General features: G+C 39.5%; 1 protein-coding gene across 1 annotated transcript in view; it reads left to right on the top strand.

Annotated features, from left to right (window-relative positions):
* b4galt2 (UDP-Gal:betaGlcNAc beta 1,4- galactosyltransferase, polypeptide 2) overlaps positions 1–13,441 on the top strand; it is a 130,365-nt gene extending 116,924 nt beyond the window's left edge. Inside the window, exons 7-8 of the mRNA XM_046408497.1 lie at positions 3,705–3,809; positions 13,272–13,441. Of these exons, the coding sequence (XP_046264453.1) occupies positions 3,705–3,809; positions 13,272–13,422 (256 nt within the window). The 3' untranslated portion in view covers positions 13,423–13,441. The remainder of the gene's footprint in view (positions 1–3,704; positions 3,810–13,271) is intronic.
* Positions 13,442–17,545: the final 4,104 nt, after the last annotated feature.

Genomic DNA, 17,545 nt, shown 5'->3' with positions numbered 1-17,545 from the left:
CTGTAAACACCACATCGACATATTAACTCCTTATAAAGTTATTTATTCAGCCAGCGGATACAAAAGGAACATTATTATTCATTCAAGTGGGTTTGTGGCCATTTGATGAGTGTTCAGGCTGATTTTTTTGCGCTGTTTTGGTCTCCACTAACTCTTCTTCTGTCTCTTTAGCAGCTGAAAGTCCACTTCACCAGCTAGTTTGTATGTTTATACACCAGCTGCTTGGTGCTGGACAGTCTGAAGTTGTGGCCTACAAACCCAAATAAGGAGAGACAATAAACTCTCTCTGTGGAATTGAAGGGAACTGCGGACTCAGTTAATAATTCTCTGTTTGTTCATGACATATATATTAAATCCTAATTAACATAAAATTGATTTTAATGTCGTAATTCAAAGAGCACATTTGATAAGAGTACAAACTAAAAACTTGCTTGTGCTTTCACACCTTTTTCAAGCTGTCAGACGCCACCAGTTATGTCAGCTGCAGACTGTGACTCATAATCCACTCACCTTCTGTGCACTTCACATTTGATTAGTGAGTGACATACTTCACTGTACCGCAGTAAAGTGGCTGTTCATCAAAGTTGACCATAAACAAAACTAAGAGCGCTGAAGTTAAGATGTTTTTGTCGTGTCTTTTGCTGAAATGTAAAACGTGTAATGATGTAAGGACCTGCTGCGAGTCTCATCAGAACACAAGCAGCCACAGATTGCTCCTTCAGTAAACAAACAAATTTGTAACACCCATCCCATACACTAAATCTGCTATGTGACGGTGTAGTTTCAAATTTGTTTGCTTTTACCTGTACTCATAAATTATTACGACTCCTACAGTTTGTGTTCCCTTATTCTGAAATTAAAAATAATTGTGGTGCCTCTAATAAGATGAAGGAAGTATAATAAACGTATATGCCTCCTGGTAGGTTTGTATCTCATGTTGTAATTTTATAACCCATTTAAACAGTGATTACCAAAACATAAATTACTGACGATAACCTACAATTATACTTTAAATGCAATTAGACCAAAATCAGTTGTTTATTCAGATGCACAAAAGCAGTGTTACTTTAGGTCAATTGTAAGATAAAGGCAAATAAAAGTAACCCCCAATTCAAATTAACACCCACACACCTAAAATAAACTTTCTTTTATCACCTTCAAGCCTCTGTTAGATCGCCTGCCTCTAATAAGGCTCACCTGTGCCTATGAGCGTCAACAATATACTCCGCAATGTAAACCAAAAGGTAAAGGAAACACCCAGTAGAGGACTTGAGACGTGGATAGGTGGAGTGTAGAGGCCTAAAAACTGTAAGGACCACTTTCCTTCACAACACGTGAACCGCAGCAACAGGGTGCAGCAGCACACAAGCAGGAGGGATTCAGTTCTCCATAGTAATCCTCTCTCCTCCAGTCACAAGCACGTTAGCTACAAAGCTACAAATTGTTCATGTGCTCTAAAATATCTTTCAGGATTGAATCTCAAAATAGAGAAATAACATACTGAGATTCATACTGAATCAGACGAAGGAAGGATGGGTTCCCGTTTCTAGCTTGATATCACCACAGTCGAGACTCACACACACTCCGTTGGGCAGTGGGCACAAAGAAGATTATTTTAAAGATGCAGAACTGTGCATAATGTATAACTAAGCTCGCTGCACTGAAAAGCTGAGGAAGAGAAGCAGAGGGCTGTCTTGCCCATTCTCGCAGTCTAAAGTTATTTGCACCATAATAAATCCCTAAATTATGCAAATGCATGCATGCTCGAATGTGCACGCACAGACACATGACAAAGGTAATCATTTATGCGTGTGTGCCAAGTCAGCAAAGTCGTTGAGAGAGAGAGAGAGAGGAGACAAAGATGTGTTATTTAGCTTTCCAGTGAATTTATTAATGGTGAGGTTTTGATGGTAAAGGGCCACATTCCGGAGTATTTAGATTTTGCTGGTCTGCAAGGAAGAGGAGAGGAGCAAAATGGGAGGTGAAAGGGGAAAGGAGAAGAGAGCAGGGAAGTGGAGGACAGAGGGGAAAAGGAGAGACAAGCTGTGAGATAAAGAAAGTAGGAGAGAGAGGAAGCAGGGTCAAAAGAAGCAAGCCGTGTAGAGAAAAGCATCGAGGTGAGGCGAGGTGAGAAGAACAGAGGAGAGGAGAGGAGGAGGAGAATATGTGAAGAAGTTAAGAGAAGTCAGGAGGAGATATGAAAAGAAAATAATTCAGTATTTTTCAGTCTGCCCATGTACATGCTCCAACAACATTTAGCTTTGGCCTTCGAGATCCACAGTAGGTGGAAAGGAAGGAGAAGGGACAGAGCAGATTTCAGAACAGAAGGGCAGGAATGAAGGATAACAAGAAGAGAAAGAGTGTTGGGAGAAGAAGGAGAAAGTACCGTAATGTGTTGAGAGACAAGAGGAGGCAGTGGAAGTGTGGGAGTAGACAAGCAGTTGCTGAGGAGCAATATCAGGCACGGATGCTTTTTAAGACAGCAGGACTGCACGAATCAGAGCGTTGTGACAAATGAAAATTGCTCATGCAGTACAAACACACAGAGTCCTTTCCATCACTGCAGGTATGGATATCAGCACACCTGTCAGCCTCTGGGTTTAAGCCGGGCTTTGTGTGGAACAAATCTGTTGTTTGTGTTGCCTACATCCCATTTGTTGTTGCATTAGATACAAATCTCTGTGCAGGTTTGCCCTTGTATTGCATCATAGTGGTAATACAACGCTGCCAAAGTCTCTAACACTGTCTCAAAGTTCTGATCTCGTTGTTTCTTTAAACCGGAACACACTGTAAGTCTTTTCCCCAGCTGGTGTCCATAAAGTTCACAGCTCCTGAAGTTGAACAGTTTGTTTCCTGTGGTGTTAAAAAAAAAATAATATAAAAAAATAAAATAAAAAAAAGCCTCTGACTGCTGTTGAGGTTGTTCAGGGAGGAGGGTTGTCTGTTTGCTGGTTCATTTGTTTGTGTGCAACACTGTTTGCAGTGTGCTGTGTTTAGGGGGATTATGATTTCCCTGTGAGGCCTTTGTGATTCAGCAGGAAACTCAAACAAACATATTTTGGTGTCTGTATGAGATTTTAAAGATTTGCTGTGCTCAGGTACACCACCACGAATTGTTCTGCCTTTGCACTTAGTGAATAGGTCTGAATCCATCTTGCTGTAACATGTTTTAATACAGTAATCAAAAAGTCAGATAAATGAATTGTTACAGTTGCTTTTCAAGCAAAACATTTAAACAGCTTTTTTGTTTTATGTTACAGCATCCTGATCATTTTTGGGTTTTGAACTAAGCTAGTTAACGACACAATTTGGGCTGTGGATTTTTGCAACAGGCATTTTCACTATTTTCAAAAAATGCATCATTAATTGAAAAAATATTGATAATGAAAATATAAGTTAGCTGTGGACTACCACCCTGGGCTACGGGAATGTGTAATGGTAATTTTTCTCTATTTTAGATAAAAATCTATATTTATTTATTTATTTATTTATTTTACAAACAGATAAAAAGATAAAAGAAATATAAATTAGTTCCAGCACTACTGTATTTCTCCATGAAACCTCTAGGTACATTCCCTCTCCTTGTCTTCCTTCTCATTTTGTTGTCTTTTTCCACTCTTACTGCCACTCTTTTCTTTCCTGTCTCTCTCCTGTCTTGTTTTCCTTTCTCTCGCCAACAAATATTCTATATTTGTGTGTTGCAGAATCACTCTGAACGGGATGAAGGTGTCCAGGCCAGACGTTCGCATCGGCCGCTACAGAATGATTAAACATGAGAGAGACAAACACAACGAGCCCAACCCACAGAGGTACTGCATCAGTGTCCAAACTCGTTCTCCGGCTTTACATCCGGATCGATCGCGTTCCTTTTGTCTCACGGCTGCACAATTCACGTTTCTGTCCCCAATTTTTCATCTAAGTTAGATAGGATTATGATTATGTGGTGCTGCAAAGCTATCAATAATGCAATTATAATTGGCGTCAGCTGAAGAGCAACATGCTGAAACATGAGCATATTGTGTCCTTTGTCGTCTACGTTATCTGCCTTCATTCTGTCCGGTTTAAATGTTGAATTACACGGTGAAGATATATTTTAACCTTAAACCAGTGATGGTTAAATGACAGGCTGTTTCACACTCACTTTGTGCACATTCATGCCTGAAAGCTGCCTACTGTTAGTCCATCCCACTGAGCAGCTCTTGAAAACCTGCATTTGAAAAGAGAAATATTCCCTAAAATGCACTTTAGCCTTGTATTATAATAGTGCTTCACCAGCTGCTGAGATTTATGCTCATATACGTGCTTTTTGGTGAAAGTCCCAGGTCTTGGAGGGGTCAGTGTTAACATGGGGTGGATTCAGGGTCAGTCAGGAATAATGCTGAGGAATGAAAGAACATTATTCATTTCACTTTGCCTACATCTGATCTTACAGTTTCACCTGTTAAAGTAACTTAACACCCCCACAAAATGTGGCTTTTGCTGGTTTAATTTCCTGCCTTGCTGCAGGGACGTACAGGACACCGTGATATCACTGTTGGCTGTGGTTACACATTTCTGACTGCACTCAGCCACAAACCATCAGTGTTGGTAGGTGCGGTCTGAAATAAGGTGAAACTTTTAGTCATAGTGGACAAAACACTGCTTTTCAGCCTGGTGTTAAGGTCCTCTAAAATGAACTCATGTTTTGGACATTTGTCATTTTAATTGACTCACAGTCTTTCAAAATTTCTTTGCCTTTTCTGTGTTCACATGTCCTGTTACACTCCGTTATAAACAGCATACAGACATCACAAGCCTCTAAAGTGATACATTATTTAGATATTTTCATAATTTATTTATTTCCTCTGTTACATTGTCCTTGAAAAGAGTGGCAATTCTTTCTGGTGAAGAAACTCTGAATTCTTTATATATATATTTTTTGTTGGACTAGAAATATGCTAAAAAAAAAACAAAAAAGCAAACCAGTAATACTGAGGGCTCCAGTATCCTGGTGGCTGCAGCCACTGATACACAGTATGCCTTTAAAGCTTCTATGATCAGTACTGCTGCTACTGTTTATACAACCAAGACAAAGAAAATGGGAGCATGAAGCCAGAAAAAAAATGTCTCATATTAGGTCAGATATTTTTTTTCTGTTTGAGAAACATGTTTTCTATAAGTGACAAAATATTTCAGTCAGCACAGGATGTTCAAAAACTCAAGCAAGAGGCCATTGAAATGCATGAGCACACGAGGACATGTTAAATAAATGAAATACTTGCATTTCAAAGATGCCGTAAGAGTTTCTGGTGCTCTTCCGCCCATATGCTACTGAGATGAACGCTGACATTACGCAATGCTTCGTTTTGCTGTAATGTCACTACGTGTGATGATGTGGGCTGCAGATAACGATGGGGATTTGAGCGTTGAAGAATCAGCTCCTGACTCACATATAAATAAAAGCAAAACACTCTGAAGACAGAAGCCTGGTCCTCCTGAAAAATTAGAAGATTTTAAAATACCAAACCAGACAATATCAAGCAAAACACTTTCAATAAACCAAGAAATGCTATTAAGAGGTGTGGCCCAGGGGATTAAGTATCGCTCTTTTGGCCACGCCCATTTGAAATTGCCTTTCATACTAACGTGTATAAAAGCTTCCCATATAAATGTGTTATTTTATGGTTTGATGAATGAGACCCAGTATGCAGAGATGAGCTCTTCTAGACACATTAATCACCAGGAGTATAGCACCTCACATTAAGCTGCTTAAATGTGGATTATCACTGTTTATTCTCCTCTAAGAGCCCCTGTTTTCACGCCTGGATGGGCCGGGCAGCAATGCCTCTGAACACAAAAATCGATAGCTGCTGCAGCCGGGGCAGAATGAAGATATAGTGAACTCTGTTCCCTTCTTCAATATTGTTTTGGTTCGATCTCATGCGGCTCTATTATATCACAGCATCTCGACAGGAACTACGTTGGGCTTCACAGTTGAGGTCTAGTTTTGTGGTGCCTCCCAAACTGGTTCATAAGGAGATTAAAAATGAAGGCAGCGAGAGTCGTGTCTGTGTGAAAGAGCAGTTAAATAAACGATGACGTGCTTGACTCAGGTTTTGCATATAACCGCTGAACACGTTATTTAAGTGTCTGGTGCATAACGTATGGTAAAATAAAATATTTCATTTGGTTTGAACGTTTCATGAAGTTCAGTATAAACCTGATTTTTTTTCAACTTTATGATTTAGTTTCAATTGTTGCTGTATCTTTAATTTTTTTTAAGAAAAACTCACTGTCGATACTTTTATTATCCTTCTCGATGTTTGAAAAGCAAACATATCCTTTACATCACTTAATGGCTTTACACTTACTCTCACTGGCCTCTCTATGAATAATTGTAGAGTCACAGTCTTTCATTACTATACTTCTGACTGCTCATAAGTATAAAGTTAGTGTAATCAATGGCTGAATTGACTCTCATTTTTCAGCCAACTTTGGTCTAAGAAAATAAAGCTTTTTAATGGGAAATATCACGTCAAGCAACCTGTTGGTCTTTACTTATGCTAATGGATATTTGTAAGAAGCAGGTAGCGACTCCTTTTTTGAAAAGATGTTAAAACACGAAGTGCTTACTTTCTTAGAAGCTTGAACAGAGAAAATGATGCTCACATCCTGGCCTTACATTCATACCTTTTCTTTGACTGCATTTTGACGTAATCACATGTTGTGTTCAAAGATAAAATTCACCCACTTTTGCAGGTGTGGGAGGAAGGAAAATCAGCCAAAAGGGGAGCCTATGATTTAAACTTGAAAAGAAATTAAAGATTTTTTGTTAACCTCCCAAATGCCTTACAGATTTGTGGGTAGATGTGGGTAGATAATATGCTTGGAATTAAATCTGTTGAGTAGTTTTAAGATCTGATCTTTCATTTATAAACATTTTACTGACCTATTGATTTGACATGCCGAAATTATCTGTAGTGTGCCCTGCTCCGTGCTGAAATGCAGAAACTAATGTGATTTCAAAGATACACCCAGAAGTGGCTTAGCTTTAAAACTAACAATCTCTTCCGTAAAACAATAATAGCAGTAACTTCAATGTTAAAATGTCCAAAATAACCAGGCCTCTATAATATGCCATCCATCACTGTTTATGTGTGTGTGTGTGTGTGTGTGTGTGTGTGTGTCAGAGACAGAGAAAGATTCAACGATCCCTCAGTAATTGCCTGCTGAAATGACACAAAATAGAGACGGGAGCTGGCTAGGTCAGACTAGTCTAGTTGCCTTCATCTAAATCAATAAATCAGCCACTAGACTGAAAGAAAGTGTTTGTGTGTGTGTGTGTATGTGTGTGTGTGTGTGTGTGTGTGTGTGTGTGTGTGTGTGTGTGTCTCTGCTTGATACTCTGTTCCCGTTTTCCTCCTCCTCTCGCTCATCACACTGCATGCTCTCTCTGGTCCGTGGACCAGACTTCTTCAATAAGAGGTGACACCAACAGGGATGCTATTTATTTGGGGCCAATACATTATTCATAACTGTAGCGAGGGGCAGAAAATAGATGAATATTAGCAGGCACAAACTTCATTTTTACAGCCCTTCTGGACACTAGTTATAACGTTTTGGAAATTTCGGCTTAAAGGATCTTTTGAAAAGAACTCGAGCGTGGCTGCTCAGAATCATCAGGCGGTAGTGAAAGGAGGGATGTGCACCTCATGGCAGTGTTTAGGCAGTGTGGGAACAGGGAAGAGGGTTTTGTTTTTTCCCTTACTCTCTATATCTTCCTTGGGATAGGTGTGCACGATGTTTTAATTAATCACGTTACATCTGCGAGAGGAAGTTTAAAATTTTTTACGGAGCACTTTTGAGGGGTTTTCTTTTTCTCTACAGGACAGTGTTCAACCTCCACTCTGTCAGGGCAAAAAGTCATGACAACAAGGAAAAAATTAGTAGTAGCAAAAAGAAGAGTTGTTGGGTTACGATGGTAACCCTGGGTTCTCAAAAAAATGAGTGAACTATCTGACTTTAGGATGCACTGATTTGAGCTACATGCTAACACCTGCATGCTAACATGATCACACTGACTATGCTAATATCCTCATTTTTAGCAGGTTTAATATTTACCATGTTGAGCATTTTTAGCATGTTAGCATATTACTGCTCATTAGCACCAAGCATATCAGTTATGGCTGATGGGAATGGCACTTTTATGGATATTTGGTCATAAACCAAACTATTGGACAAACTAAAATGTTGACTTAATGATACTAGAAGGAAAGACCAGGGATAGCAAAGTGATTACAATTCAACTTGAGGGGGTCATGAGCTTCTGAACCAAATTTAATGATAGGTGCACCAGCATAAAATTTTAAGCCTTACCTTTTTCTGTCAGTTCCCATACACACTGGTAATTTATTAGCATATAAATGATTGTGCACAGGAATGAGAGTGCATGTAATTTTTTCCTTCACTTTAATCACAGCACTCCCAACAAGAAATCTCAGAACTGAAATCTCACTTCTTCAGCAACATCACTTTGTCTTTCAGAAATACTTTAAAAACTCCAGCTTTACTTCTCAGGGTGTACACACAGATGTCTTTCACTCAATCACACAGATAAACCAAGATTTTGTTTCTGTTCTTTGTCTAGCGGTGCAGGGTTGCCTTTCTGTTTAGATTCAGATTAATGATTGAGTCTTTTGGGGGAGTTTATCTGGAGTACCTGCATAATGTCCAGCATTTACCTGGGGAAGCCTTGTCTCAGCTGTTTGATGAATGTTTGCTATCCTCTCTGCATTCACCCATACACGGGCACACACACCCACATACACGCACGCACACACACACACACACACACACAGACACACACTCTCTTTCTCACACACACACACACTCTCTCTCTCTCTCACACAGGGGTCCATTCTCTCCGCCTTTTTGGAGATGCTGGTTAGGCATAGCAATGAGATATTGTTGGGCCAGCGGCAGTAAGAAAGAGCCACATTCATCACCAGCCTGGAAACACACACACACACATATATATATATATATATACACACATTTTGTTTCGTAGAGGTGCTTCATGCATTACAAATGAATTGGTCTTTCAGTAACAATGTTCAATATTCCATTCATATGTTATCACCCTGGGACAGTGGAGATACAGGGTGTGTGGGGTGTGTGTTTTCTTGGCCTTTGTAAAACTGTATTGACCCCAAGCTTACCATCTTATTGAGAGTCCCTATGAGTGAAAGTTCGACATTGTTGGCAATATTTTCCACCTCTTACCAAGAGGTGGATGAGAATTTTGATACCATTCTCAGATCTTTTCAACAAACATGATGCCAACGCCAGGATCTGGTTAGCTTAGCTAAGCATAAAGGATAGAAACAGGAAAACCCGCCTGCCAGCACATCTAATTGTCACTAATTTACATGTTATATATCTTGCTTGTTTAATTTCTTCAAAAACCAAAGTGTAAAAACAACAATCTGCTGTTTTACTGGGTTATACAGTCCACTGTAAAACAACAGTGGACTCTCAGACCGTTGCAACCTGCAAGGTGAAGATGATGACGATAATAACTTGTAGAGTACAAGTTATTATGGTAGCATATTTACTGCCAACTGATCACTGTTAGCTATGTGAGCCAACAGCAGCATTGAACCTTTTCTTCTACATTATCGATATTACTAAAAACTCTGTTATAGAATCCCTTCAGTAGCAAAACAAAAACAAAAAAAGGATCCTTCAACGTGGCTTCCAAAATCTGATTAACTTGAAATGTATGTGTGAGTATTCATAGTGGATACAATGTGTTAGTGGATATAAGGGTGTTAGTTTGCCACAAGTCTTTCCTAATCATAGTTTTTTGGGGGGGTTTGGCCCATAACTTACAACTTCATTTGTCCATGACCGAATGAGTAGCCAAGTGATGAAGTTACAACATTGGCGCAGTGATGAAGTTTCCCTCGTTGCCCTTTAAAAATGAAAGAAAATCAGCTTGGAGTGCCTAATTGTGCTTTGGAGGTTCTTTAGTTGTTATGATATAGAATATCACGTTTAATGTATGCACTGAAAACACTTTGCAGATAGTTTTGTGTATCAACAGATACTACAAGTAAAAATGCTGGGTCTGTACTTGCTCCGGTCCTTGCACGAGTGAAGGGAAGCACATACAGAGGACAGACCTGCCTGTTTATGTGGGTGTATGAGATTTTGTGTGGGTAAGGACACATTAGTCATGGATACGAGAGCAACAGAATTAATTTCTCCTCCATAGTCATTGTTCGGCAATTGCACGTGTGTGACGGTTGAGTAGTGCGCAGCACAGAAATGGCCCTCAGCACCCCGTCACTCTGCAGGCATTTGTAGCATCGTGTAAACAGCCAGCACTCCTACTGAACACAATTCAAAAAATATGAGGGCCTCAGGAAAAGACACTTTGGACAAAGCTGGTTTTGATCGAGACGACTTCTCGATTTTTCTTGCCACAGTCATCAAGTGTTTACTCATGGGGGAATGTTGGGTCATGGTAAAGAGACACTCTAGAACTGCTCTACATGAAAAATGCATTGAAACAACTTCTTTTGTGATTTGGGGCTATAAATGCTGCCATTTACTATTACTGACTGTCACTTGCTTAATTATAAGTCATCTTTCAAGTCAAACATCTGTTTACACAGTGTAACAGTCCTACATAGAGCGGAGTAAGAGAGAAAACAGCTCTCAGTGTGCGGAGAGGCATGAGGGAGAGCACACAGTTAAAGCATCCCAAATAACACTCAAAACAGAGTGACTCTTAGAAAAATAAGAGACATCAGCAGACAAGAGGGGTGGTTAACGGGATAATTATAACAGTTATAATCACAATTAAATTAGGTTCTTTTTCAAATGAAATACCCAAAGATACGAGTGGAAAGTATTGCTGTTGCAACTGCATTAATACCCTTTTTCTATTGACTCAAACATAGCTTAACCATGTCATTTGAGCTGCTTCTTCAGTATTCTTTAACAAAATGATTACAGAGGCCACTGCAGATAATTGCATATGTGCATTTAATATCCTGCAATTCACGTTATAGACCACTGGCCACATTTTTGCACACTGACCATATGCTAGCCATATCCAAGGTTTTGCCCAAGCCTTGTTATATTTAAAAATGTTTGTTGTTCATATCCCAGTTTGTCAAAAGTAAATCGACGTCAAAGAACAAAGAAACGTGCCATGTTTTAAGGATCGTTGTGTCTTCACTGTTTACCCTCTACAGTACAAGTAGAGAAGCTAGCAAGGCTAACAGAAACCAGCCAGCCACTAGATTGCCTACAATCTAGTCATGTGATCCTCACCATGCTGCAAACCGTTTTCCCACTTTGCTTTTTCAGCAGATTAAACAAACAACATGCACTGTGTGAATCTGTAGAGGAGCTGTTGGCAGAGACAGGGCAAGGCTAGCTGTTTCCCCCCATTTCCAGTCTTTGTGCTAAGTTAAGCTAACCAGCTGCTCATAGTAGCACCATTTTTAGCATGCAGTGGGATCAATCTTCTTATCTGAGGAACGAAAGCAATTAATCGCGTTTCCCAAAATGTTGAACTGTTCCTTTGAGACGTTTCTCTACAACAGGGTCAAGTGTCCCAGCTCAAAATATATGACACTAGAACAAAATAACCCTTAGTAGCTGGCATGACAAGCTATTGTTGAGATCCTAAAGCAGAAATGTTTTCCTGTGAGACCCTCGGAGGAATTTAAATAGAGCCTTACTTAGCCCAGTTAGGACCTGGAAATCAGGCTAATGAATATGTAAGGACGACTGTCTTTGTCTCGCCCTCTAACTCTGTGAAATAAAACTAAGACTAATAGGTTTGACATGATGTGCACTGTAGCCTGCAGATTGAGTGTATGTGTGTCTGATATTCTCTGGATGTATGTAGGGATTAATTTATTGCATTTAATCTCTGCTAGATTCATTGAAAGATTTCTCTTTTTTTCCATCAGTCCTCATTCAGTTAATTTTTAATATCAGTATATCTTATTCCCTCCATCTGTCACTCTGTTTCTCAGATATATATTTATTTCTTTGCCTATCTAGTCTCCATTTTTCTCTCCTCTCATCTAGCCCTCATTTTAGTTTAAACCTCCTGCTTATTCTCCTCTCCATCCCTTCCTTTGGTTACTCTCTTTCGCTGTAATGAATTTCCCTTCCTTTTAGACAGAAGTACCATCTCTTGGTAGAAGTCAGAGATTCTGATTCTTTTTTATGTCTTTTTGTAACATATTGTTCAAAGGAAAGATGCTTGACAACATTTTTCTTGCTTTCATGCATGCCAATAAAGCTGTTTTTGATTTGATTTGTGAGAGACAGGAGAAAGCAAAGGAAAGAGATCCTCACTAGTCAGTTCTGACAAGGCTCTGCAGACTCAGTGGTCCATGTCGGACTGAAGTGTCAACTCTTGTTGTACGTCCAAGCATATCATTAAGAAAACGTCTTTTTGTCAGATGTAGATGTCAGTCACCGCCGCCTTTTGAAAAGGCTGAACGTTTGCCCACATCAGCTTTTTCTCTGTTCACAGAATATTTAAGACAAGAGTGTGGTGAACATGCTGTTAGACACTCTCACGCTCTGGCCTCGTTTCCATCCTGCAAAAAGTGATAGCACGATGAGGGTGACAGGACAGCTCGTGTTATGAATCTGTTTTAGGCGCTGTATCACAAACTAAACCAAAGTGCAGTAACAGCACTGTGTAACTGCCTGCCACACTATGTGAGGAATTTTTTTGTAAAAATCAGAGCAAATTCTGATGTAACTCTTGAATCACAGCCAATGGAAAAGGAGATTCCAGCATAATTCAATAAACTGAGGCAGATGTGATATATAGTGTAATGCTCTTCACTGAGTCACAGCACAATGCAATAGCACCACCTGTTGGTCAAGCTCTGTATACTAAAGGAAATACTGACTTGTGTGTACTTCATTTTAAGCAATCCAACAGGGTGGTGGTTTCTTCCCTCTCCTTTCAGGTAATCGAACCTGTACCCACATGACTTGATTACATGTCAGTCTTGTGATTACCTGCACTTCCTGAAGTTCCCCATGTGTCTGCAATCAGACACACTAACACACCCACATGGACTCACACAGACACGCTTCGATCAAGAATTTCGTGTAAAAATCAAGATTTTTGCAGTATAATTTTTAAACAAATTATCTTCATTGTCTCCCCATTTTCCCTTTGCCTCTGTGCCACCCCCTCCCCCTCCCACACCTATCTCTTCCTGTCTTTGTTTTTCTCTCTCCAGATTTAATAAAATACAAAACACCAAGAACACGATGAAGAAGGACGGCATCAGCTCTCTGACCTACAGACTGGTTCAGGTCAAGAAGTACCCTCTGTACACAAATATCTCTGTGGAGATCGGCAAACCACCGCCCCGGCCTCTCAAGGGCTAGAGACAGAGGGAGGAAGATGGGGGGGGGGGGGGGGGGGGGGGGGGTGTGACGAGAGGAAGAGAGAAGAAGAGAACTTATATCCTTAACATCTAGAGAGATGTGGGAGTGAAAGAGAGAGGAAAAACTCACAAGTACATCATGGTCTCATCCTCCCTCTTTGCCCTTCTCTCTCTCTGGCTTCTTTTTTTTCCTTAGATTTCAGCCATTTCTGTAACCAGGACTCAGGCTTTTTCATTCTACAACTTTTTTCAAGCAGCTACTGGCTTCACACCTCTTACCTTTACCAGTCAGTGACTTCGGAGTTAAAGAGCATGGACCAACAGTTTGAATATCACTGGCTGAACAAAAGGTTGCCATCAAATTTGGAAGCTGAAACTTGGGATCTGGGTCACTTGGCTCCATTAATAATCGTTTGTAGACTGGAGGGCATCCAGTGGCATATCAACAGGCGATACCGACAGAGACTGCTGTTGGAAGATTTCATGTGAAACTGAAATACTGGGCGGCATCAAGTGGAATTTCTTGGAATATTTGATCAAGGTCATAAAATAAAGAAAAAAAATACCTGTAGAAATGAAATATTAGGAGAATAACAAACTTAATTTCCGAGAGATGATGAGGTGAAGGAGGATTTCCACTGGAGGCAAACTGTAACATTAACTAAATCTGGTGACATGCAGTGAATCTCATGGATCGCATAGCAAAGAAATCACTCATCTTGACAAAAGACGTTAACGGACGAGTGAATATTGACATTTTCGTCAGGGAGTCACCCGTTTGAATCTAATCACTCAATCAAATCCTCTGATATCAATTAATGAATGTGTATTGTGCCTGCATATACCGCAGAAGACTCAAAAGAGTGCTGGGACGCGCTGATAAAATTTTTTTTTTTTTTTTTACATAGGCTAAAACGTTGGAAACAGTAACTGACGTAATTGGAGTGACGGAAAAGTTTCGCAAAGTAAACTTGAAGATACTGAAGCTATCAGAAGGTTTCTCCTTGGATGAACGCAGTGTGGTGCAACTACCTTGCGAATGCATTTTAAATCTAAATTGAGGAACTGAAGACAACAAGGCAGATACGTAGGACTACTGACAGCTCAGTCGACATTGTAACCCCATGTGGCACATATTGGAGATTAGGGTCAAGGAAACTTTGATTCTTCACCCCACTTAAAGAAAAAAATGTTTATTCGGATAATCTGGGTTTAGAGGACATTTTTGTTTCTGTAAGACGCAAACCGTATTTTCTGAACATATGTGGGGCTCAGAGGGGTTAAACATGAGAAAAGAGCTGTCAGGATCAATTCATGACTGTTTTACAGGGACAAACATGGATATAAAGGCTTGTGTAACTTTTACACTGGCTCTACAGACAAGATTAGCAGAAAAGTAATGGATTTTGGAGGTCATTTCTTAGCCTACATTGTAACCTGGAAGTCAGATTTTTTTTAAAGTATCACAATTCATTAAAACCCAGTTGAAACTGTTACTATGCCATTTTCTCTCTGTGCTATCTTTTTCTTTCAGTCTTTGAGAAAAAGGCCATCTTATCTGGAAGGATAATGAGGTGATGGTCTTCTGTTGATGGAAATTGTGAATTTTCAGGCAGTAATGAGAAGTTATCGTTTGAGCGGTTTGACTGACATCTCTATTACTGCTTCGGATTTTATCATCATCAGCTGTCAATTCTGCACTGGAATCTATTTTATCACAGTCTCAGATTTCATAAATGAATCAAACAGTAAGTGTTAATTTTTAATTTTAAAACTTTTTTTGCATCTCATATGAGTTTTATAACTTTCCCTGCATAAAAACAGAATCAACAATATCTTTGACAATGATTGCGTACATCCCTCGTCTTTCTTTGTTTTTTTCTTTCCTTTTCTTTTTCTACTGTTGATGCTGTAACTGTTGACGCCTAAACACCAAACTGATGCCTTCAGATGTTATCTATATTAGGGGGCAAGGGAGGTTATTTTACATTTTAAATGTCATTTTTGGGTGTAAAGACAAACAACGAATATGTGTGCTTTAAGATGCATAATGCAAAAATGAACACTTTTGTTTAAGATGGATCGTGAATAAAATATTTCCACATTATCTTTGATAATTTCAACAGGCAGACAATTTATGTGCTGTAACTGTTTGAATTTTGTATCATTCAGAACAGTTTAGGTTTTTTATTTTGGCGACCATTGTGTTTTGTTGGCCTCCTCTTTGGTCGGCCTTGAGACAACAATGTTCCCATCTGTTTGGCTCTCCGTTATATCTGCCTCAAGCCTGCTGGAACTTCTAATTCCTCCGCTCATCAACACACATCACACACACACACACACAGACATGCATTCACATTCCCTTTTTCTTTGCATTTTGACACCTTTTTGTTTTTTGTTTTTTCCACTCTGGCAGTCCAAACTGTGTGTGTCAATGGCACTCTGTTGTGCATTGTGGTGCGCCCACTTCAGCTCACAGCTGTGTCTCACAAGAGTGCTTCTTCTTTCAATAGATATCGACAAGGCCTCTCTTTGTGTCTCTGAACCTGTGCCACTTACTGTATCTTTATTTTTCTATTTATTCTCTTCCTCTTGGGACACATCCCTCCCTTTTTCATGCTTTCCCCCACTTCATCTCACTCGTCCTTTTCCTTTCCCCCCTTTCTCTTTTCTGAATTTGATATTTAGGGCAGACTGCATGTGAGGAGGCCAATGCAATCCCTTCTCTTTATTGTTTACAGCTTAACCTGTGCAGTGTTACAGATTTGTGACAGATCTGCCCCATGTCCCTCTTTAAAGTCATTGTTTTCAAGGGGGATATGAGGTGATAACATCTTTTGCTTCTAATTTACTTGTTTGTTTTAAATCCTTATAATCAATACACAACAGATAAAATAACAGCTGTTGCTTTCACTTTTCCTATTCTCACTTACGATTTCTATTTTAAAGGGGCACTCCAATGAATTAATGTTGTACTTACATAATATTCGGTGACTTTTGAAAAATAGATTGCAAAAAAAAGAACAGGTGGGTGAAAACTAAAGCAGCAGAGGCTGAGATATTTAGTCTCTCTATTTAATTAAGATCCAAAAACTCTTGACATTTCCCACCATGCACATCGATAGTCTCCTTCATAGATTTGCACATTTTGAGGAGTTATATTTTGGCATCCCGTTTGCAGTAGTGAAAGTCTTGTTAATTTTTCATTGTTAAATGACTCAGTCAGAGCATTTCAACTGCATTAGAGAATATAAGAAGCCTGTGTCGCTGGTGAAAATGTTAACTACTACTCTTAAGGTGCATTTTTGCAGGACACATCCAGTCAGTCGGTAGCTGTTTTGCCTCTCGGGTCTTGTAGTATTTAAACCCTACTGTCTTAGTGACTGAGAGAATATGATTTTTTTCAAACAAAGTTGCAATAATTAAAATTGGTGGTTAACATAAACCTGCATGATTGTGATATTGTCCAGGAGAGTCCTGTGTTTCTGTGATAAGTAACACCGAGGATAGTGTCAGCGGTTTAAATGGGAATACAGAATGAGGAAGAAACACAACCAGTAGCTCCTCTCACTTTACATCTCTGTTGGACCCTGCCCTCCTTCTAACTGACTGCTAACTTGCAGTCCCCACACCACCTTAAGTTTATTAAGCAGGCTTTTTATTAAAAATTGACCCAATGACATTATCAGGGCCTTTTTTTATACTTTTTCCAGAGCTACAGAAGACGTTATACAGCTGTTTTCACAGGTTTCACTGTGTTTTAGTTCGTGACAAGTCAACTGAACATCATGCATAAAAACTTTGGAGTTCCCCTTTAAAATTCAAGCCATCAAAGCTGGTCTGACAAATCGCATCCAACCCTTTCGGAAGTCAGTTACATAAAGAAAATATGAGCTGAGGAGTGACAGTTATTGGAGAAAATTAAAGACATAATGAGAGAGGAATGGCCCCAGTGTGTACAAACAGTAACTTCAGATATAGATGTAAAGGTCAGCAACAGAAACCTTAGCAAAAAATAGTATTTGAAACGTTTCCTTTACTTGAGAATAAGAACAACTGTGAGGAGCGCTTGATGTTTCTCACCGGACTTTTGAAGCTGTTCAGTTGTCAAGCAAGCCTCTGGT

This window comes from Scatophagus argus, chromosome 13, assembly GCF_020382885.2.
Source record: "Scatophagus argus isolate fScaArg1 chromosome 13, fScaArg1.pri, whole genome shotgun sequence".
Taxonomy (NCBI): Eukaryota; Metazoa; Chordata; class Actinopteri; family Scatophagidae; genus Scatophagus; species Scatophagus argus.
The sequence above is the reverse complement of the archived record's forward strand: the minus strand, read 5'-3'. Positions and strand labels throughout refer to the sequence as shown.